General features: G+C 34.6%; 1 protein-coding gene across 2 annotated transcripts in view; it reads right to left on the bottom strand.

Annotated features, from left to right (window-relative positions):
* Positions 1 to 24112, bottom strand: part of UGGT1 (UDP-glucose glycoprotein glucosyltransferase 1) — a 130683-nt gene that overhangs the window by 37952 nt on the left and 68619 nt on the right. For both annotated transcript variants that reach the window (XM_078146785.1, XM_020967128.2), the window contains exons 14-24: positions 19215 to 19334; positions 17790 to 17875; positions 12560 to 12695; positions 10912 to 11043; positions 8698 to 8862; positions 6992 to 7112; positions 5563 to 5661; positions 4842 to 4865; positions 4249 to 4343; positions 1928 to 2134; positions 1026 to 1157 (exon numbers count right to left, since the gene is read on the bottom strand). In XM_078146785.1, coding sequence (XP_078002911.1) covers positions 1026 to 1157; positions 1928 to 2134; positions 4249 to 4343; positions 4842 to 4865; positions 5563 to 5661; positions 6992 to 7112; positions 8698 to 8862; positions 10912 to 11043; positions 12560 to 12695; positions 17790 to 17875; positions 19215 to 19334 — 1317 coding nt within the window. The remainder of the gene's footprint in view (positions 1 to 1025; positions 1158 to 1927; positions 2135 to 4248; positions 4344 to 4841; positions 4866 to 5562; positions 5662 to 6991; positions 7113 to 8697; positions 8863 to 10911; positions 11044 to 12559; positions 12696 to 17789; positions 17876 to 19214; positions 19335 to 24112) is intronic.

Below are 24112 nucleotides of genomic sequence, written 5' to 3' on the forward strand. Positions count from 1 at the left end.
AACAACCCGGCTGCAATCTATTTTTCCAGCCTTAATAAACCTTACTCCCCTTTCTCTAGACTTCAATCCAGCCGAATTGGCATTCTTGCTCTGTCTCACATAACATTCCACCTCCCACCTCGGGGACTTCCAGCCTAGAATGCATGTGCCATTCATCAAGGCCTGTTAGAATCCCAAGTTCCTTTTAAAGCTCAGCTCAGGCAACATCTTCTCTGTGGAGCCCTATCTGTTCTCCCCAGGTACCTGGCCCTCCCCCACAACACTGTCCTTTATCCATTTTGAGTACACTTCTACATGTACATGTTCTCTCCCCTGGCTAAACTGGCTCCTTAAGAACAACACTGTTTAATTTGTGTCCTGGCCATTGCCAAACCATACCACTCATACCCTTTCCATTAATACCATCCTCCTAGTCTCTCTCCTTGGGCTCTGATAGGAGAGCTTTCACCTTATCTCCTTGATTCAAGCTTCCTCATACCTTCTCAGCCATTTTCAAACCATCCCTTTCCCAATATCCCCGATATTTATGGTTTCTTGTGATGTGCTGTCTTTCCCTATTTAAGTGTGGGCTCCTTTCAGGAAGGGTCTGTCTTGTTTTCTTGAATTTGTATCCCCAGGACATAGCACAATGCTTGGCAAAAAGAGGCCTTTAAATAAATGGTGGTTGGGGAGGCTACGTGGCACAATGAATAGAGCACCGGCCCTGGAATAAGGAAGACCTGAGTTCAAATTCAGTCTCAGACTGAATACTTAATACTTACTAGCTGTGTGACCTTGGGCAAGTCACTTAACCCCAAGTGCCAAGCCTAAATAAATAAGTAAATAAACAAACAGATAAGTAAATAAACAAACAAACAAACAAATAAATAAATGGTGGCTGGCTGACAGGCAACAATCATGTTTAGGAAGAAAAAATACTGTTTTGAAGAATTTCTACATTTCAGAGGGGGGACACTTCAACGATCTCACATACAACAAGCTCTACTTTGAAACTGTGTTGTCTTCAATCTGGTTGAATTCCTCACCCGTCCATTGCTGATCACAGCCCTTTCACCCCTCTTCAGCTTCAGAACCTCCATACAGTACAGAGCATGAGATAAAATAAAATCTGCTTTGGAAGATTCAAAGGCATCTTTAAAAAGGCCAACATCCATGCCCTAAAAGAAAAATTAGAACTGCTTTTACAAAGCGATCAAAATGAATAAACTAAAATTTGGGGAGTTTTAAAATTGAATAGTTAATGAGGGAATATGATTCACTGTTACTATCACTAACACTACATAGCATATAATATAGCTGGCTCCCTCTAATAAGCTAGTAATTCTTGGTTGTTTGTATAATTTAATTAAATCAATATTCTCAAAATTAATTGCCAAACTTAGTTTTGTACTTCTCAATCCTGTCCACTTTGTTTTAAATTAGTTTCTTTTTGTAAGGAATGTACATTTCAAGAACTGATTATTTATTTTCAAAACACATTTAAAACCAGAATACTTTGTCAACTGGCAAAAAGCTGAACAGAGTAATTAAATGAATTAACTTCACAGCATGAGTTCATATAACTAACATACTTAAAATTCACAAGCTTCTAGCTCCAAAAATGTATGATTCAAATGATGCTTTTTTTGGTCATACAAATGTACAAATCCAGTGTTCTGTCAAGTGATAAAAGCACTGTATGAAACAAAGGACTCTGGGATTTACCTCATATACTTTATGAAACCCAGTGAGTTTCAAAGACATAAAAAGTGTCGCAGAATTCTTTCCAGGTGGGATTCACACAATTTTTAAAATGAGCCCTCTGAGGCTTGGAATGAGAATTTTACAAGCCGATGTGATAATGACCAAGATGCATCAGCCCCTCAGGGATTCACTGGGATAGCGAGCAATGGAATGGAACTAGTATAGAAAAGGCACAAAGACTTACTCCGACAGCAAATTCTGTAATGTCAACTCCTGCTGCCAGAGCTTCTGCAGTCTCCTCTTTGACCATTTTAGTGATGAAATTCTTGGCATTGTTAGATGTTTGTGTTTGGAGAGCTGCCCAGAGAGCTCTGGAGATTCGAGTGTTCTCAAAACGTGGTTCTTCACGAGGATTATTGATCATGCTAATTCGAATATTGTTACTGGATTTCTGTGTTAACAGAATGAGGGTTAAAAGTTCTTCAAAAGATGTGATTAAAGAAAAAGTGGCAATAATATTAGCACACTTTTGCAATACAATAAATGATAACTAAAAAGGACAGTAACTGGCAATTTGACTATTCTAAAAAAAAAAATGGTTTAATATAACCAGAAAGATTTAGACATGGATTGTCTAATTCTAATCAGTGTGACAAAGCTCCAGGGAATGAATACAGCACTTTATTTTCATGGAACAATTACTTTTAAAATAATTTCTTTCTCCTCCTTTATAATCCTGTCATATTCCAACATCTGTACTTGTGTCTGTATTTGCTCAGTGACTACTCACACATATTCATGTACTTCAAGGGACCTGTGATCTCAGCTTACATAGGTACTCCATCCAACAGTGCAGATTACAAGTCATCCATTCATTCTCTTCCTGAGGAACTTTTGTCCACATCCTCTCATAAAATCTTCCATAAACAGTCCACCCAAAGTGTTGAAGACCTTCATCTAGGTCTTTTAACACAGGAACAAGAGTAGTAACAGGTCCTCTTATCTCTCACATTTATTATGTGATTGCCCCACCTTCTTTTCAGATTATACATTTCTCATACAATATCTTCTTATGCCACTTCTTGTGAGCTAGTAATGACTAAAGACTAGAAACACAGTGCAGTTCACTTATGCTTAGTAATACTGTTCACTGTCATTTGGATCACCCACAATTTTGATTCTTCCTGGTGTGTAATATTTCACAATTTACAGCCATAAAGCATGATAGAAAAAATACTTGTTTTAAAAAGATGTGATTTTGTTTCTGGGAGCAGGCTGGAATTGTTGAGAGCCATACACAATTTCCCAAATGCAATCTAGCCTCTCTCTATCCCATTCTATTCTGGGCCTACCTCAATGTCCATCTGCTATAATTAAGATTTAGATCAAATCAATGGGCTGTCCATCCAATTACATATCACAGTGTGGAAATACATATTCTTCGTCTGATTATTTCTTACTGTGTAGCAGTAGGCCACACACTTTTTGTGTATGTTTATTGGGATTATGAACATCAAAAAGGAAGCTACATTACTCCACGGCTTGTAGCACAATGCCTTCCACAAATAGGAATATCTGGAAGACCTCATCAGTTGTAAACTCCCTCTTCCATTTGGACACTGTGTTAGCCACACTCCATGATGGGGAATGGGGGAGAGATATTAAATGAGCACGCGTCTTTTATGCTTTGCTTAATATTAATAAGAAGATCACTGAACAAAGCCGTATCTCTTCTTATGCCAAATGAGGAATTTTGATAGATGGGTCAAATGTTATACTTATATATTCATTAGAGGGTTCACTGATATAGTTTGACCTATCTCTTCTTATCTGCCTTCTATTTTAATGTCTTTAAAAATACGAATCGTGGGGTAGCTAGGTGTCACAGTGGATAGAGCTCCAGCCTTGAAGTCAGGAGGACCTGAGTTGAAATCTGGCCTCAGACACTTGACACTTCCTATATGTGTAACCCTGGGCAAGTCATTTAACCCTGACTGCCTCACCAAAAAGAAAAAAAAATTAAAAAATAAAAATAAGAATCCTCTCTTTACCATACCAAATGCAATGAAACATTTGCCTCACCTAAGGTAATGCTAATCACTGGGTTTAAATAAATACTTTTAAGTTACCGAGGTTCTCTTCATTTCTTTTTAATCTTTCTTTTTCATTTTAAAGCAACCTATTCTTTTGTGCAAGACTAGGGTACAGTAGTCTTTTCTCTCCTTCCCAGCTAATGGACAACTTTCTGTAATACTTATATTCCTTTTACTCAACCAATAAGGAAATAAAAATCCTGTTTGCCTACAAACTCAGATACATTATAGGATTAGAAGATAAGTGGGGAAGACTTCAGAGATCATTTAGTCCAATCCCCTCATTTGAACAATCAGAAAACAGTGGCTTGCCCAAGGTCACACAGGTATTAAATATCAGAGTTAAGATTCAAACACAGGTCCTCTGACTCCCAATTCAGTGCTGTTCTGCTAAAACTGTAAGAAAAAGGATACCTTATTGAGGACAATTTTAGCCCTAAACAAAGTTCTAAGAGAACTTGCACAGACTTGCCTGGTGCTTGATAGCATCATATAATAACTGTCTTCCAGAAGGGCTGTCAAAATCCCCAACAATCCAAAAGGTTACTGGTCTAATAAAAGAATTATCTGTGGAAAAATGAAAATAGCTTTTGGAGGGACAAGAAATTTCATACAGTACAATACTAGTAATGCACTGAAAAGCACATCTGAAACCCAACCATGCAAGATTTTAGAAAGTGCAAAGCTCTTAGTAAGGACAAAGTGAAAGTATCGACACTTACATGCAAAAAGGTTAAAGAGTTTATATCCATATGGCTTAATTCCAGACATGCACTGATTAATTCTAATGTATGTGTAATTAGCACCATTAGCACCTGAACTTAAAAGGAACCTTTGAACTTGCAAGTAACATATTGTATTTTGAAAAAATTGCAGCTTGTTGATGAGTAATTAAACTTTACATCAATTTAAACAAAATTTAATTTCACTACTATAAGACTGTTGTTACCCACAGGTTCCAGGGCCCTCATTATAAAATGTCAGTAAATTCCCAATTATGAGGGTCCCAAAAAAGATACAAAACACTTAAATAAAGGAATCTGAAGTTCTGAAATTATGAGTTACCATAGATCTCCTTGGAAGACATTCCTGGACAATAGGAAAGGAACAAATGAGTGGGAGAGAACGAAATTTCACTTTGGAAATAACATCAAAGCACAATCGAAGAAAAAGAATTTTAAACATAACTCCTTGGGTCCAAGATGGGAGATGGCCTCAGAAATTCCTGTATCATTATTTGGAGTACAGCCCCACTATTCTAATCTGAAGAATTTATTTCTTTGGGGAACCAGATGGCACATAAATTTCTGCATTTAAATATACATGCCATGAAAACCAAATTTTCTCACTGAGAGGAATTCAGAAGGGACAAAATTAGCTTTTCCAGCTGATACTTACGATTGTGAAAAGACAGTAAGTATGACAAGATCTTAAGCGTAACTTCCCCAGAAGGAAAGACAGTCATTTTCTGACCTCAACAGAAGACTTTTATAAATAAAGTCAAGCATCAGTAAAGAAAAAACTTTACCTAAAAACCATAAATAATACATACAAATAAAGCTTTCAATGACTGAGTTTCTCTAAATAATTCTGGGAAATAGATAATAACCTATAATAATGAATTAACCATTTTCAATCCATCAATCAGTTCTTACAATGAACTCAAAATTACTATTTGAAATGTTACCAAATGAAACTTCATAGCATCTTTCCCAGGAGATGATAAAAACTATTGTCACAACTACCAAACATATATTGAATCAAAGATAAGATCCAAAGTGATTACCTTTCTTTGTCAAATAGGTCATACTATTGGCTACAGCTGCAGTCTTATCTTGTGAATCCAAAAGAGAAAATCTAGCATAATCATCTACAAAAAAGTTATCTGAAAAGGAAAAAATAAGAGATTTATACTCATGTCACATACAAATATTTCTTATTAGCATTATGAGATAGGATAGGATTTTGGTGTTTATTTGATATGAGAAGTATAACATACTTATAAAATGGTCTCTGCCTTCTCAGGGGGCTTTTCTTTTAAAGTAAAATGAAACCATGCACAGCATATCATATTATATATACACAAACATAAATAGGAGGAAAGAGACTTTACAGAGAGGAATTAGTGAGGGGTTTGGGGCATGGGAACAGTAGCAGTGTAAGGAAATTAATGTGTCAAGATTTATTTGGTTGTGGTGTGTTAGATGGACAGACAAGTGGGAAGAGTAGAACTGATAACATCATTTAAGAAGCGACTATAAAACTAATCCTGTTGTGAGGCAATGAGCTGGACTGGACAGGAAATGGAAACTTGAAACTAGCCAACTCTACAAGCTCCTCCATTAATTAACAAATCTGCTCACCCTCTCTAATCACTAGCATATCTTATCAAGCACCACCCCTCCAAAAGTCCTATTTCTTTTATCCCATCTGAAATACTGCCCTTCCCTTCTACTTTCCCAAACTCCCCACCAATCAGTATTCAGCTTAGCCCTTCCAGGACTTGCAGACATTATGAAGGGCTCATTATATTACTGGAATTGAATCTTTTTTGGTTCTCTGAATGAGACTTCATGGCCACCATAATGACAAGTGATAAGAATCCCCACAGCACTTTTCAGTTGGATAACTAAATGCTTAAGAGTACACCCAAGGAAGAAGCCAATGAAGCTAGGCTTAAAGTAAGGCTATAGCTCCTAAGAGGTGTTCAAAATGAATGTCCCAGGTTTACGTGTTCTGAGGTCCTCAATGCAGAACTACATGCCTCAGGATGACAGGTTAAAGTGACAGGTTAAAGACTTTCAGGGAAGTCAACATCATATTATATTATTCTTGTGAATAATTCCATTAATTGGCACTTATATAGCACTGGGTATTTTTAAAAAATATTTTACAAGTCATCTGTTTTCCAAGGAATTTATTCTTGTGCCTCTTTTCTTCTTTTTTTGGTGGCTTGAGTAGCAAGGGCACCCCGATGAGAAGAAAAGGATACAAAGAAAATCTTTGGAATTTTAAAGCTTAAAAAATAGCTTCCACAACTTTGCAGGGGGAAGGGCTCTCAGACATCAATGATACTCTTGCTTCGTACTTGGAACTTTACAGTTTTAGAGAGGCAGCAATAAATATAACTTCAACTAGAAAGGTTCCCAGTTTAATCAGAGTAAGATTCTGAAAGTGCCTCTTATTCTAGAACTGTTAAAGAAGATGGCCCTTACTAGTTGCTGTTAAATCCAAATACTGCCGCTCAGATGTCAAAATTCTGGAATTGATTCGTGGAACAACATTGGGCTGGTTCATGACATATTCAACCACATCTTGATCATGAGACAGTTCACCCTAGAGAAAATATAAAGACCAGTTAAAGTATTGCCATTATAATAGGTTTACAAGAAAATCAAAGATGGCAAAATCTCATAAGTAACTTTTTGTATAAGTAAAGTCCTCTTAAACTCTAATAGGATACAAACACCACAGTGTAGAAAAATGCGGCCTCCTGCTCTAGTTAAGTCCATGTTCACTACAATGATGTTAAAAGAATTTAAGACTAAGCAGTTGGGGTTTTTTGTTTTTTATTTTAGCTTTTCTCTAGAGGGGAGAATCAAAGTACAAACTGGGGAGAGCAGAAAGCTGTTCAACCGTGATCTTAGTCTTCAACATTTTAAACACTTAGTGTGAACTGAACTGTCAATGTATTATCTTTGGAGAAAAGATTCTCTAGCAAATGTCTTTTATTTTTAAGAAAGAAAGAATGGCTAAAATCACCTTTGCTTCTAAAAAGTTTTCTTGTCCTTTCCAAATGAATTTTATTAATTCATTATAATAATTATGCTCACTAATGAAATTCTCCAAAAAGCAGGATCCGTAGTGATAATAATGTTTGCAAAGTTTTAAAAAATTAACATATTTCATGACTAACAGATTTTTTTAAAAGAAAGAATAATAGAATTCAAATTCTATTTCAAATTCTATTCAAGAATCTAGTCTAGACTTTTCCTTTGGTAAGTGCTAGTTGTATCTCCTTAGCCCAATACCAAGAACAAATTTTTGAGGTAGCACAATCACAAGCACAATCTGTGAATTTGAACCTGCTCTCCTATTAAAAAAAATTTACTATCAAAGGCTAAATAAACCTTTGCAGGACAGAGTGCAGGCATATACACACTTTGACTAATCATTTCAGAGGTGTTGATACAAATTAAATAAGCCTGATCCAAACTTTCCACAAGAGAAATAAGTCCTTTAAGGGAACACAGTAAAATAGCTGGAACTCCTCAAGTTTAGACTTCCGACTCTGAGCAACTAAACCAAATGTCACTCAGCAGAGAATCATGAACTTATGCTTTCACCCTGAGAGCAGTACCGAAATATAAGAAAGCAACTGTTTGATGAAATAAATTGAATTATAATCATGAAGCGGAAATTCTAAGAGATAGAACATATTCACCAAAATCTTACCTTACTTGGATTTGGTGAGGTCCACAGATTTTACTTGGGAACAATTTTTTTATCTGAACACAATACTGAACACAATAACTAAATCTTTCTGAAATATATTCACGTCAACCACTCATACTATATCAATTCTACTTTTAATTTTTAATTATTTTTCTAATTTCTTGGCAATTGTCCTAAATAAAAAAGCTCATAAAGTATGGGGGAAAAAATATACTTTGAGAAAACTATTATTTTTAGCATGCTAACTAATGCCGAATCTTAGTATTTGCCATTTCAAATTCAACATTCTTAGTGAAAGCTCCTGAAGAGATTAATAGCAGCCACCCTGCTGGGAGTCTAAAAACAACTGCTACTGGGGTATGTAAAACTACATTGCTTGAAGAATTTTATGGCAAACTACAAAAACTAGAACTTAACAAAAAAGAGATCACACTGCACCCAAATCCAGCTCAGAATCTTCACATACCAAGTACACAGCTCTTTGGAAGATGCTTGTAGTCTCCAGGATTTTATGCATTGTAATGGTTTCCAGTTCATCTGCATCCAGCTGATCCTTTTCATACGGCATGCCATTAAATAGCACAACTGGCAGAGGACCCACCCCTGTCTGCTCATAGTAAGCTCTTCCTTCCTGTAATAAATACAAGACAAGAAAGCTTTAGGCTTTTGTGAGGCAACAGGGCAAAAAAAACCCCAAAACCTGCCCTCATTTGACAAATATTCTAGGCAAGAAAGACTATGATAACAATCAAACCTTTAACCATATTGCCAGTTGCCTGAAATCATCTTTCGGGGAGACAAAAGGTAGTTAGCTACATGTCAGGCACATAAAACCATCACCACTGCCCTTCCAACTTGAATGGAGACAACCCATGACCCTGAAGCAAATCCCAGACTAGACCATCAATCCTATTTTTCAGCCTAGTCCTCACAACCATCACTGAAGAGAGTCCCCATTATTTGTCTAGAGGCAGTATTTGTGATATCTTAGAATGAATTTGAAAGTCAACATGGTGTGACGTAAAAAAGGCTTGGTTTTGGATTTGGAAAGACCTACGTACAAATCCGGTCTCTTGATACATATTAGCTAAGCAAACATAAACAACTCATTTAACCTTTCAGTTCCTCAAGCAACTCTCTAAGACCACAAATTATACACATCTTGTTCATCCATGTCAGCAGGTGAAATTTATATATACTCTTTCTTAAAACAATGAATTCACAGGTCCAGACCTCCATAGTGAGTATATCCTTTCAAGTAGGCATCCAGAGACATTTAACCTATATTTATTTAGACATTACTTTTTTGCCCCTATTCATTTACTTTTCATTTAATGAAACTTTATCAAAACTTCTTTTCAAATGTATCATGTATAGTACATCCAAGAATTTGCCAGTCTGAAATACACAGATATTACATGGCCCAATTTTGTGTTATTCCACTTACTCCTAAGTATTTTGTTTTTCTATTCCTTGGACATCTAACTTAAGCCATTATGATCATCCTATACTACCTGAAAAATGAATGAATTTCACAGAGATACAAGAAAATACAAATTCCTTGAGGGAACTCTTTTCTCCTTTCGTTTTTGGATCCCATGATATATGAAGGCAGAATGATGCAATATACAGAGTACTAGAAGTGAAACTAGCAGAGACACGGGTTCAAAGCACTTCTCTGATTTTTACTATCTGCATGGCAATGAGCAAATCACTTTATTTTGCTAAGCCTCAGTTTCCTCATGTGTAAAAGGGAGACAATAATACCTCTAGCACCTAGTTCACAGGAATACCAAATGTAAGGATCAAATGATTAAAAGCATGCAAAACATTTTACAAACCTCAAATATGTGTAATGTATGTATGTATGTTTATATCTACAAATTGTAGATCGATCTGTCTATCTATCTACCTATCGCAGATTATCCCTAGCACCTTCTAGCATAATCCTTTACACACTGCAGGTGATTTTAAAACGCCTACTGAATAATCAATAAATGCATCCTTGTAACCATAATTTTTTCCAATATTTCGACAGTTTACTTGTCTTGGCATAGTGCCTTCCTTCCTCCCTAAGATTCATTCTTAGACTAATACTGCACAATCATCAAAACAGCACATTTAGCTAAAGTCCTACGTCAAATTCTATAATTCTTCTACACTAAGCTTTATCCAAACATTAAGTTCTAATTTTTATTGAAACATCCAACAGAGAACTGTGCCAAAAGCCTTACAATACATACTAAGCAAATTATCAATTGATTTGCACAAAACTGATTATTTTCCAATTTAATAGTCCAACAATATTGTTCAAGGTGTCAGCTAAATCAGAATGGTCTCTTTTTTCTTTCTTTCTTTCTTTTTTTTTGGGGGGGGGTTAGGCAATGGGGTTAAGTGACTTGCCCAGGTCACACAGCCAGGAAGTGTTATGTGTCTAAGGCAGGATTTGAACTCAGGTCCTCCTGAATCCAGGGCTGGTGCTCTATCCACTGCGCCACCAGGCTGCCCCTCTCTTTTTCTTCATAAGACTGAAATCTACAACCAACATTTACATTCTGACACATGCAAACCCTGAAAAATTTTCAAGTTTTTTGTCCTCCATGTTATGTCATAAAATTCTTCTATGAAAGAAAAAGAGAAAATAAGTCAAATGAAAAAGAAATATTAATAAATCTTTTACCTTCCGATTTTGATCAAAGGCAGAGTCAATCCCCAAAATACTATTTATTTCCACATATGGATATTTCTTCTGCAGAACACTGACAACATGTTCAACTTTTACTTTTTCTCCAGTTTTTACCTTGTTATATATCTGAGGAGAAGAAAAAAAAAGCTTAGTTTTATACTTTAAAAATACCTAGCTAAAGTATAATGAATGTCATTCTCAGGACAATTTTCTTTCAGTAGCATAGCAGGAAGCTGAGAAAAGTGCTCCTTTTGTATAAAGATTTAAATGATCAATTCTGAGGTTATAAATTAAGCTTAACTCTCCTTTCTCCCAAACTCCCTAAAGGTTCCTTCTTTAGGGTAAACAGTGAAAATTCCCAAAATTACACATTTCAATTTATGGAAATTGCTGTGTAATATAATTATATAAACCCCAACAAAACATGCAGGTATAGAAAACTGACCTATCTGCTTATGAAACTTTTCTTAATTTTTCTGAAAATTAAAACTACACTTGTCCCATTAAGAAAGGAAGACCAAACTCTAAAAATAAATTTTTAAGCAAGGGTATTAGAAGCAATTATTTACAAATTTATTCACTTTAGGAACCTTTTAAAGCATCAATGCTAAACTAACTTTAATGAAACTGTAAACTATAAATATATGAACATTAAACTAATATGACACTTAAATATAAATTGCAGAAAAAGCCAAAGTAATGGTTTATATGATAGTTAATGCTAAACTACAAACAATAGTTACTGATGTCTTTTTAACACTTAAAATGAGAAAAAAAGGAAAGGTTGAAAACAAATCATAAATATTTTGTTTCTAAATGAGCAAATATACACATTTAATGTCAATTCTAAAGGCTGGAGAAATCCAGTCAGAGAGAATGAATCCTGGCTTTGATATGTTAATTAGCCACTAAAATATGAACATATAAAGAAAAATGATAACATTTGTCTAAGATACAAAGCAGTAAGTTTCTTGAGGGCAGAAGCTATTTATTTTTTGTCTTTGTATCCCAAGCACTTAGTATGCACCCAAATGCTTGCTGAGTTGAATTTGAAAATTATTTACCACATGTCATCTTACTATTTCAGTAAGTATTCGGATTAAGTCACATAAATCTGAGATTAACAATGTCCTATCTTTATACATCATGTATTTTGATACTTCTCAAAATACATTAATTTATGAGCCTGAAACATAATTCTCTATTGGGAAAAACTGTTTCTTAACGTCTTTGCTTTTAAAGCCACAGAATGCCACCACTACACTTGCCACAGTCAAATATGATTAGCAGTTTTTACCCCCTTAAGAAAAAAAACTATCATGTGGTATCATACAGATGGATAAACATTTAAAAGGGAAGAAGGTACCCTTCATACCAGAAGAGGAGCAATTTATATTTTTCTCACCTGTAAAATAAGTACAGGCACTGGACCAGACAATTTCTAAAACTATGATCTTAAATTCCTGCCCTGAGGAGTGGTACACATGTGCATTTCTATGAGAAAAATCACGTCACATGTAATTGTAAGAAAAGCAATACTTTCCTTCTCACATTTGAGAAATATAGTTATCTTTTTATACTGCAGACTTTTTAAAATTATACATTAGACAACAAACTTTTATCATCTTAAATGAAAACTTACCGATATCAAAGTCTGGAAGGCGTGATAATCATCTACATCTTGTGCAACATAATTATATGTTCTAAGAACAGCCACTCCAGTATCTTGCATTCCATCAACATCTTCAGAGTCATTAACCACAAATATTAAACCAATTCTGTGGGGAAATAAGTATTTATCTCAAGGAAGTCAAATATTTTGAAAAGCATACCTTTTATATCGAATTCAATGATTGCAATTAACCAATGATGAAAATATTTCCTTAAAAAAAACTTACCTGGGAATGAATTGCATATATATGTATATGCCATTATGCACATATAACATTTACTATGCCACATTCAAAGCTAGGATTTGACTTCAAAGGGAGAGGAGTAGAGAATAAAGAAATATGACTGTGCAAAGTGTGGGGGAACAGGGAGTATTTATTAAAGCTGAAGATGTACAGAAAGTATAGATCTGAAGAGTCTTCACTAAGGTACACAGGATTTTAAAGTGAGAGAGCTCAGCTAAGTGACAGAGCTACATTGGGATGAGGATGGGATTAAATTCTGAATTCTCAGAATACAAAAATAACTTCCATTTAGAAAGCAAAATGTAGTAATAATTACAATAGCTAATATTCGTATAGTGCTTACTCTGTACCAGGCATTGTGCTAAGGCAAGCGCTTTATAATTACCCTATTTGATCCTCATAACAACCCTGGGAAGTAGGTGCTATCATTACCCTCATTTGACAGCTAAGGAAACTGAGACAGAGTAACTTGCCCAGCACCAATCAGCTGATAATTGTCTGAGGCCACATCTGAACTCAGGTCTTCCTGATTTTAGGCCTACCAAGCACTGTATTCATTCTACCACCTGACTGCCCTGTTTAAAGCTATGCAATCCAGCTATAAAAGGGAAAGCTGCCCTGGCTGTGCCTACTCTAAAAGCAATTCTATTATTAAGAAATAATGACTACCTTATTTGTATAATGCTTTTAACATTTCAGAGCACTTTTTCAAGTATTATCTCATGAGAATCTCACAACAGTTCTACGAAGCAGGCATGGTGAAAAACATATCATCCTATTTGACAGATGAGGAAACTGACATTGTGCCTTGCCCTAAGGTTGGGTAGTAGAAGTTCAGTGAAGAAGAGCCAAGCCTAGAACCTCAATGTCTAGATTCCTAGTCCTCTAAACTTTCCCAAGCACCACAATGCCTGTAATGAAGGGGGTAACCTACAGAAGATCATGTGTACAGGGGGGAAAAAAGGCCTTTAAGGTCCAGTGGCAAGGGCAGAGGGCCTAGGCTCAAATCCTTGCTCTGTCACTCCCCCTGTGCTACAGCAGACAAAACATTAACCCATGGGGCCATACTTTCCTCACCTGTAAAATAAGGTTGGACTAAACAACCTCTAAATTTATAATCCTAAACATTTTCACAGAAGAGTAGCATGTTTGTGCATTTCCATTAAAAAATACATATATTTTTGTAACAGGAATATCTGACATTTTACACAAATAAAACAATTTCATGTGAGATTGGTATAAGCAATTGTGGTACATCAGAAATAACCAGCACTTTCAGCAAATATGAAAAGCAAATTCTAATGATTTATATACTATTATATATTTGTTCCTAGCTAAAGATAACTTTTATATAAGAGGCTGAGTAGACAAACACTTTCTCAACTTTAAAACAAAAATACTTTTACTTGCAACAAGTAAAATAGCTATTTTCTTAAGTAAGACATTGTTGCAATTTTTATAGTCAAGTTTGCTGATAACATGATTTCATGGTTTTGTTATCTTCTAAAAGATGAAGGTAAAATAGCTGGCTCAAGCCCTGCTAAAAACTTTTGGGGATGAACCCAGACATAAAATACACATTTCACAGTAATTCAACAGAAAGAAAAAACAAAACTAGTAAGGTAGCATAGTTGAATCATATAAAAGCTGCAAAAGTAATCAGGAAGTTAAGCTTAAAAATGAGACAATTTCCTGTCTACTGTCTACTATAATTTTGTCCAACCCCTTATTCTATCATATAAAGTGAACGCTGTAGAACAAGAATAAAAACCACTTTATGGACTTTCAATATTACAGTTAAAGAAATGCAGCCTACATTACACTGCAAAGTGGGTCTCATATTTTGATCTACAGTATAAATCAAATCCATAATATGACAAAACTCTTTACAAACACATTTTATTGGACTGTGAATATTTTTCACACCAAATAAAGAAGAACGAAAACCTCAAAGACCAGTCACATTTCTGAAAAATAAACTGTGGGGGCAGCTAGGTGGCACAGGGGATCAAACACTGGCCCTAAAGTCAGGAGGACGTGAGTTCAAATCCGGCCTCAAGACACATATACTCACTAGCTGTGTGACTCTGGGCAAGTCACTTAATCCCAATTGCCTCACAAAAAAAAAAAGCCGTGGAACAATACTCCTCCCAAAGTTAGGCAGAAAATTACCCCCTCACTCCAATTTGTATAGCAATTAGGGACTTAAGGAACACATGCAAAATAGCATACTTTATTCTGCCAAAAAATATTTTGGTAATAAGAAATATGGTTCAACTGTTACCTCAAATTAGCATGCCTAAAACCTTCATCAGACTTTTTTATTTCCCACGAGTTCAACTCTACATCCAATTCCTCACAAAATCCTATTGATTCACTGTTTTAAAATATCTAATTTATTCAGTGGCTCACTGTCACCTACAAGGTTGAATACAAACTCCTCACTTTAGCATTTAAAGCACTTCACAACCTGATCCCAATTACCTTTCTAGGCTTTTAAAACATTACTCTCTTTCATAAACTCTACTTTCCAACCAAACTGACTCTGCATTCCTTACACAAGATATTCAAATCCATTCCATAAATTGGTACCTTTGTATAAATTTAACACGATGGCTTAGAATACAGGGACGCCTCACCTCCACGTCTAAGAATCTCTAGGGTTCCTCAAAGTTCAGAGCAAATACCACCTCCTACAAGGCTCCTTCTTGATTCCCCTACATCCTAGTGCCTCCACCCCCAAAAATTACCTCATATTCTATATATAATTATATGTATATGTGTTGGCTCCTCCAATAGAAAGTAAGCTCCTCGAAGGCAGGAACTGTTTCATTTTTGTCTTTGTAGTGCTGAGGCCCTAGCACAATGCTTGCAAATCATGGGCACTTAACAATGATTAATGTCCTTTCCTTTTCTCCCACATAGTTATCTCACTACACCTTGCATTAGATGTATTTATACATATCTTTTGTCCCTATTAAACTGTAATTTCTATACCCAAAAGTTCACTAAGTAACACATACTCTTCCACCAAGCTACACAAGACTACCAGTATATACCCCCAAAGAGCTCCAAAAAAACAGAAAAGGAATTATATATACAAAAATATTTACAATAGTTCTTTGCATAATAGTAAAAAACGGGCAACTAAGGGACTATCCTCCTGCTGGAGAGGGACTAAATAAATTACGGTCTGTGAATGTAATGCAATATTATGGTGCCAAAAGATATGAAGAAATGGACAGTTTCACAGGAAAATGGGGAGACCCCTATGAACTGAGAAAACAAGCAGAACTAGATAATTTACACAGTGACAACAGAATTACAAGGAAGACTTTACAACTCTAATCAATAACCACCCCCCAGCAAGAATTATTTGTTACAGTCAGGCAAGTCTCTTACAGATACTAGAGGCTTCCCCTCAAAGGTTACCTTTCATCTATTCTACGTGTATCTTTTATGTACCTAATTATTTACATGTTTCTCCAACTAGATTGTAAGCTCCTTGAGGTCAGGGACTATTTTTGCATTTCTTTGTGTCCCCCAGCACTTACCACAGTGCCTAACACTTAATAAGTGCTTACTAAAAAGTCTGCTGATTGGTTGACTGGCTCAAACAATAAGGGCAGCTAGGTGGTATAGTAGACAGAATGTTGGACCTGGAGTCAGGAGGACTAGAGAGTTCTAACACTTGGCTCAGACACTGATCTGTGTGACACTGAGCTAGTCACGTAACCTCTTTTAGCCTCAGTTTATTCATACGTAAAATAAGAATAATGATAGCACCTACCTGCCAGGGTTGTCACAAAAATAAAATGATGTATTTATTATTACTGTTATTACCAATACTACTCCAGCTAGCTGAATACGTCAGTTCAATGAAGACTGACTTTAGTAAATGTGCCTAAGACAGTGTGCTGAGTGATCCTTTGTGCCTTTCTCTTGTGCTTTTCCTTTTAGATAGGCCACTGCTTCACTTCAGTGTTAATACAGTAGTTACACATCCATCTGGCAAAGCCCTACTCCTTCTCTTCTGCACCAAATTTGCTATTATCTTTAAGGCACAGCCAGTTCAAGCCCTATTTCTCCCACAAAAACTTTCCAAACCGCTCCAAACTACAATGTTGTTCTTGGTTTTTTTTTTAAACGTGAACACCTACAGCACCTGGGAATGTGTGAGCTGGGAAATAATTTTAAAACCACCCTTTATTGTTCTCTGTTTCTTTTATGTGTGTAATCTGCTTTTCCCAAATGAATGCTAAATTCCTAAGAGGCATAGACTGTGTCTTTTATTCCTATGTTATCATCAAGGTAATGTGCCAGTGCTATCCACACAACAGACAATTCAACGAGAACTTGATTCAGATTACACATTTTACCTTTATGTTTTCAAAAAAATTAAACTTTAGCAAATCTAACTTTGTATGTATTAATAAAAAGAAGTCCCAATAATGTGTAAAGTTAAAAGAATGTATTTCTTAAAAATGATATACCAAAAAACTAGACATGTAAGCTACCTGTTTCCAAAACCGACTTTTTTTCCAGTAGCAGTTTCTAGATAAACACAATTCACTGTTAATTTGACAAGTCTCTGCAAACAGGTATGAATAATATTTAGTCCTATAGAAACTAACAAAGTCCTCAATCTGTTGCAAATACATTAATATCTTTTGTGATGTGAATATCTATGAAAAAGCAGGCTAAGCCTATGAAAAATTTTCAGATGGGTTATTTTTCAATCATCCAGTGATAACTAGCTTTTGCTCAAAAAATATCAAATATTCTGTGCCAAAAAAGATACTAATTTTCTTCATCAATGACCAATTAATTCCAATTCATTAACCCTACTGTTTTCATATTCTTAGGTATTAGATTTTAATCAAATCATTTAAGAACGAGAAATAAAATTTCAACTCAGTTATACATTTACTAAAATCAGCAACATAGTATTATTACCTTAGTGGTATATGATTGCTGAGGAACATTTCAGCTACATTCATCAATTCCACTGCAGTTTCATGAGCTGGATCAACTATGATAATCTGTGGACAATGAAAAATTGAAAAGAACTAATAAATGGCATTTATACATAAGTCACTATGTGACTGAAAATATTATTACAACTTTGTAACTAAAGATGGCCTTTCTCGAGAGTTATTCTTAAACCACACATCTCAGAAGGCAAGAAAATAGACATCACTATCATTTTCCATTCATTAAAAAAAATTTTGGTAAGGATGAGGTAAGATGATCACAGGATTCAAAGCTGCAAGGAATCTTGGAGATTATTTGGTTCAACTCCACACTTTGCAGATAAATAAACTTAAGTTTAAGAGGGGAACCTGTACAAAATCACATAAATAATAAATAGAAGATTCTAGGTTTAAATCCAAACCCTTCGTCACTAAATCATACTCCTTCCACTGCACCATTTCCCAAGGCCACAAATGTACCCCAAGTTGAGTCCTATTTCAGTGCTTTATCCAACTTTCTCAAGTTAAAAAACAAATGATCTTTATGCCCAGTAAAAGACAAGTATTCATTAAACATTGATCTGGTACCAAATAACCAAAGTATGGAAGACAGAGAAAAACAAAAGGCAAGTGGACTTTGGCTAGGAAGTTCAGAAGCAGTTTTGGAATGGAATATGCAAAATGAGAAGACTTTAGTCAAAGGATTTGGTTTCCCCTCTACATTTCAGGGAAGTTTTATTTGCTAATGCACCAAATAGTTTTCTGGGTACTCGTCTAGGGAAGAAGATGGCAATGTGGGAGGGCAACACAGTTAAGGAGAAAAAAACCCTAATAAGACCTCCTAATTTCTCTCCCTACGAACATGGAAATGATGCAAGATGATAAATAATTATTAGAAACTGAAGCATGCCATTGGAAAATTACTAAAGGGGGAAAAATTCATTTTTCCAAAAAAGTAATTTCTACCAAAAAAAAAGGGCAGAGAATAGAAATACCTCACAATCCTTCTAGAACTAAAAATTATAGAGAATTAGAAGTACTTTCCAAGTAAAATCATTATAATACAATCTACATAAAGTATATGCTTCTTCTGAGTTATAAAAGGAATATTTTGAACATAAAGCTACCTAATTTCTTGGCACTGGAACAGGTTTAAGATATCACATTTCCAGACTTTATATTATTGATGTAAAGCAATATTTCCAGCCAGTAACTACAACAACTCTATGCCAACATTCATAATCCTAAAAGTTATCATTTTTTCTCAAAATCAAGTCAAGAGAGCCTGAAACAGGGGGAAAGAATCTCTATATTTAAGAGCTAGAGAAGCTTAGGGGAAGAAGAATCAAATCAAGGTCAACTAAGTCTACTGTGACCTAAATAAATAAATAAATAAGACACTGCTTACAAAATTGTGGAAGTTTTTTCTGATTTGTCTGATAACTCCAGGGAAGGTAGGTCGAAGTAGCTCTTGTAGACTGGAAGGCCAGGAACTATATCTACTATCAACTTCAAGGTTGTTGATCCACTGAAAAAAAAAATCTAGATCTTACAATTGTTAATCTATAAGAATATGTAATAAACTTCACAAGAATCATTCTAAAGGTAAAAAATATTTTTAAAGGGAAGTAAAAGCGAAACAGCAACCTCAAGACCTTCTGATGAGGAATTTAATAATATAAATATAAAACTAAGTATGAAAGGTAAGTCATGCCAACAAGCTGTCAAATCAGAATTCAAGTACTGGCCAGTCATCAAAACTGATTACATAAAACTGAAAAGTCTCCCCACACACATACAAACAAAACCAATGCAGCTAAGAAGAGAATGGACATAGTTAACTGGGAATAAAACATTTTTGTGGCAAGCTTCTCTGACAAAGGTCTCATTTCCAAGATAGTTAATGAACTAAATCAAATTTATAAGAATAAAAGCTAACCCCCATTTGATAAATGATCAAAGGACATATATGAATAGGCAGTTTTTAAAGGAAGAAATCTAAGTTAACAACAGTCAAATTTTAAAAATGCTCCAAATCATTAATAATTCAAGAAATGTAAATTAAAATAATTCTGAGGTTCCACCTCACACCCAACAGATTGGCAAAGGTAACAAAAATGGGAAATGACAAATGTTAAAGAGGCTACAGGAAAACAAGTACATTAATGCACTTTTGGTGGAGCTGTGAATTGGTACAACCATTCTGGAAAGCAATTTGGAACTATAACCAAAAAATCACTATGCATTCTGTTGGTTGAACAATATTACTAATTGGTCTATACCTTGAAGAGATCAAAGAAGGGGGAAAAGGTCCCTTACATACCAAAATATGTAAAGCACTTCTTTTTTTAATGGCAAATAACTAGAAACTAAAGAAGTGCTCATCAACAGAAGGATGGTGAAATTATGGAGTATCCAAATGGATGGTTTCTATGTAAGTAATTAAGAGTGATAATTTTGGAAAACATTTATATAATAACTTTATAAAGACAAAACATTTTTAAACACTTAAAATCTCTGACCAATGCAATTGATGATCATGACATTCTATGCTACCAACCTCCTGACAGAGAGGTGATATATTCAATATGCAGAATGACACACTGAGAGAACTGGAATTACTCGACTATACACATCTGTTAAATGGTTTTTGTTTTTCTTTTAAAATAGTGGACAAAGGTGAGCCAGGCAGGGAGGGGAATGGGAAGCTAGAAATGAGAGAAAATAAATGTACCTAAATATAAAAGAAAGAAAAAGATGGGAAAAAGATTTGCCATAAAAATCTGATTAAAAAAATCTTTCATTCATAATCAATGACTGACACAAATTTTAAAGTTTCATCTTCTTTATTCTTAAGTGGTAAAAGACACAAAAATTGGTCCTCAAAAGAAAAATAAGTTTTACCAATAACAATCTGAAAAACTGTTCCAATTCTCTAATAATCAGAAAATGCAAATTACAACAATTTGGATACTACTTTACACTCATTAATAGTTTAAAGTAATTAAGATAATAACAATATTCATTGTTGGAAGACCTGAAAAGAAACAAGCACATTGCCCTGTGGGTATAAATTGGTGTAATCATTTTGAAAAGTAGTATGACAATATAAGAGGTATACTGACACAACGGATATAGTACTGGACTTAGAGTCCGGAAGAACTAGGTTCAAATCTGCTTCTGATATGTATTAGATTCAAGATCCAACGCAAGCAATTAAACCTCTATGTACCTAGAACTTGCCTAAGTCACAGACAGGTTGCAATCTGCATTGGTGAAAGGAACTCCCAGTTTTTCAAACTAATGGGATCAAAGATCCTGCCTATATTCAAGTTACCATAATTTAAAGGAAAGTCTATAAAACTAGTCATATCTTCCAACTCAGTGATTCTACTACTAAGAACATTATTGAAATGAGAAAAAAAGGCTTATTTGTGCAAAAATATCTAAAGTAACAGTATACATAAAAGAAAAAAAACTGGAAACAATACATATGGCCACTAATTGGGGAATAGCTCAACAAATAGCTAGCAAAGAAATGACAGCTACTAAGTAAATTAAAATATATGAACATGTTAACCAGAAATTGTGACTCAAACATAAAGAAATACTATTGTGACATAAGAAATTATAAGAAAATATAAAGAATATCAAAAGTGCAAAGAATTATGATGAAATGCATTAAAAAAGCAGAGATCAAAATATAAATATTATTGATATAATAAGGGCAAGGACAAAATCTATGAAATTTTGAGAGAAAAAATAATTCAGAAGGGAATGTGGAAGTAAGATACTTCTGCTAATATTCTGTCAAATTTGCTATAGACTTTAAAAACAAACTAAATTATTCATTTGTTTTTGTAATTGAAAATTTCCTTTGGTTGATGGTTATTAAGTTAGAATAAAGACAGTATAGACTTAATCGCAACAAAAAAACAAATAAAAAAACAAATCCAATAATTATATAATCAAATATGTATATTCATATGATTAAAATTTTAATTTCTCTCCTGAAGGTATCTTAAGTTGTTTTTAATACAGTTATAAACATATAAGCCCTCCTTCAAGTTAAGTCTTTTCACTTTACATTAAAATATGGCTTCTACATTGCTTCATATTTATCATCTTTTTCTAATATGACATAAGAACCCTGAAGACAGGAGCTGTTTTCTTTTTGTCTTTATATCTTAAGCACCTAGCACACATAAAGACAAGCAACAAATATTTGTTTGAGTTGAGCTTAGCTTTTTAAAATGGAACAACAGGGGGCAGCTAGGTGGCACAGTAGATAGCACTCCAGCCTTGGGGTCAGAATGACCTGAGTTCAAATACTATCTCAGACACTTGACACTAGCTGTGTGATCCTGGGCAAGTCACTTAACCCTGATTGCCTCACCCAAAAACATAAATAAATAAATAAATAAAATGGAACAATGGTATTTCATTATTTTAACCTATAACAACTTTTTCAGTCACTCCTCAATCACTGGAAAAATTGGTAGCTTACAGCTTTTTACTAGTTGAAATAAAGCAACTATGAATATTTTTGCATAGACACACTTTTTTTCCCCAATTTTATATTGGTTTTTTCTTGTGGGTTAATTTTTTTGTGTAGTCTTGGAACTACCTATTTTATCTATAATTTCTTCCAATTGTTTGATAAAAATCTTGTCTCAACAATAGAGATAATTTTTCTTTTTCTACACTGATTCTTTAATATCTGAATTATGATACGGTACATAAAATATGCTTGTTATCTCCCCTAATTAAATTGTAAGCTCCTTGAGGGCAGGGACTGACTTCTGTCTTATTTTTATATCCCCAGCACTTAGCACACTGCCAGCACATAGTAGGTGCTTAATAAATGTTTATTGATTGACTGATTGAAAGTGAGGTATGATTTCCTAAATGAGGTCCAGCCTAATATCTTTCTATTCAATTCTAGGCCCAACTTGCAGTTCATCTGAAGTATTAATCTACCATTTATGAATATATACTGAAGAGTATATACAGCATACACAAGCTCCCTACCCAACTTCATGCTGTGATTTGGCCAACATCTGTTTTCATCCATTTTTCTCATTCTAGTTTGAGTAGTTAAAAGCATGTCTTTGAAATAATCATGGACTTCATTGAGAAGGAATTATGGTCTTTCAGAGCTTAAAGGGCCCTCACTGTTGTACTCACTGCCTTCTGAAAGCACTCTGCAATCTACTGGTAAATTCCTTAGGAGAACATACGTACCTTTGTATTGTCACCCTTGTTATGTTTTTTTGGAATACTCATTTTTGTGTTTTGTAAAGTAGATTCAAATGTGTAGTTAAAAAAACTCTAAAAACCCCATAATTTCTAGTGACTTGAATATTAGACTTGCCTACAGACCTTTAGAATACTCATATTTCACTTTGAAAGTTACCATTCTAGAGGCAGCTAGGAGGAACAGTGGACGGAGCATCAGCCCTTGAGTCAAAAGAACCAGACACTAACACTCACTAGCTGTGTGACTCTGGACTCACTTAACCCCAACTGCCTCACAAAAAAAAAGAAAGAAAGAGAGAGAGAGAGAAAGAAAGAAAGAAAGAAAGAAAGAAAGAAGAAAGAAAAGAAAGAAAGAAAAGAAAAAGAAAGAAAGAAAGAAAGAAAGAAAGAAAGAAAGAAAGAAAGAAAGAAAGAAAGAAAGAAAGAAAGAAAGTTACCATTCTGTACAGATTGAAGTATACTTTTTGAAATTTATTTTTCTTGAGTTTTTTTTCTGTTTTCTTTCACAACATGATTATTACGAATATGTTTTGCATGACTATACACGTATAACCTATATGGAATTGCTTGCCTTTCAATAGGGGGAGGGGAGTTGAGGAAGGGGAAGGAGGAAGAGAGAGAATTTGGAACTCAAAGTTTTAAAAACAAATGTTAAAATTGTTTTTACATGTAACTGGAGAAAAATAAAACACTAAATAAAAGCTTAAAAGTGAAAAAAAAGTTACCATTCTATAAACACATTTACTAAACATAATGTTAAAGTCTTTTCTGAGCTTCAACTCAAGTAGCCAAAAACAAACAACTACACCTTGGGTGATAAAGCCTCAGGATAATTTGTGGGGATATGGCCTAAAGGCAACTAAGAATACACAGTCTATATTCTCTTCCACAAAACCCTTACACATGACTCTTCGAACATCAGGTATCTCTAAGACAAGTTATAAACCACTGGATGAAGAATAAACATAATATGTGATATATGAACTTGAGTAATGAAAAATAAAACTGGCCCCAAGAGTTGTAACACATTGTCAGTTTACAGTCATA

Source organism: Phascolarctos cinereus, unplaced genomic scaffold, assembly GCF_003287225.1.
Source record: "Phascolarctos cinereus isolate Bilbo 61053 unplaced genomic scaffold, phaCin_HiC Scaffold_726;HRSCAF=1367, whole genome shotgun sequence".
NCBI lineage: Eukaryota > Metazoa > Chordata > Mammalia > Diprotodontia > Phascolarctidae > Phascolarctos > Phascolarctos cinereus.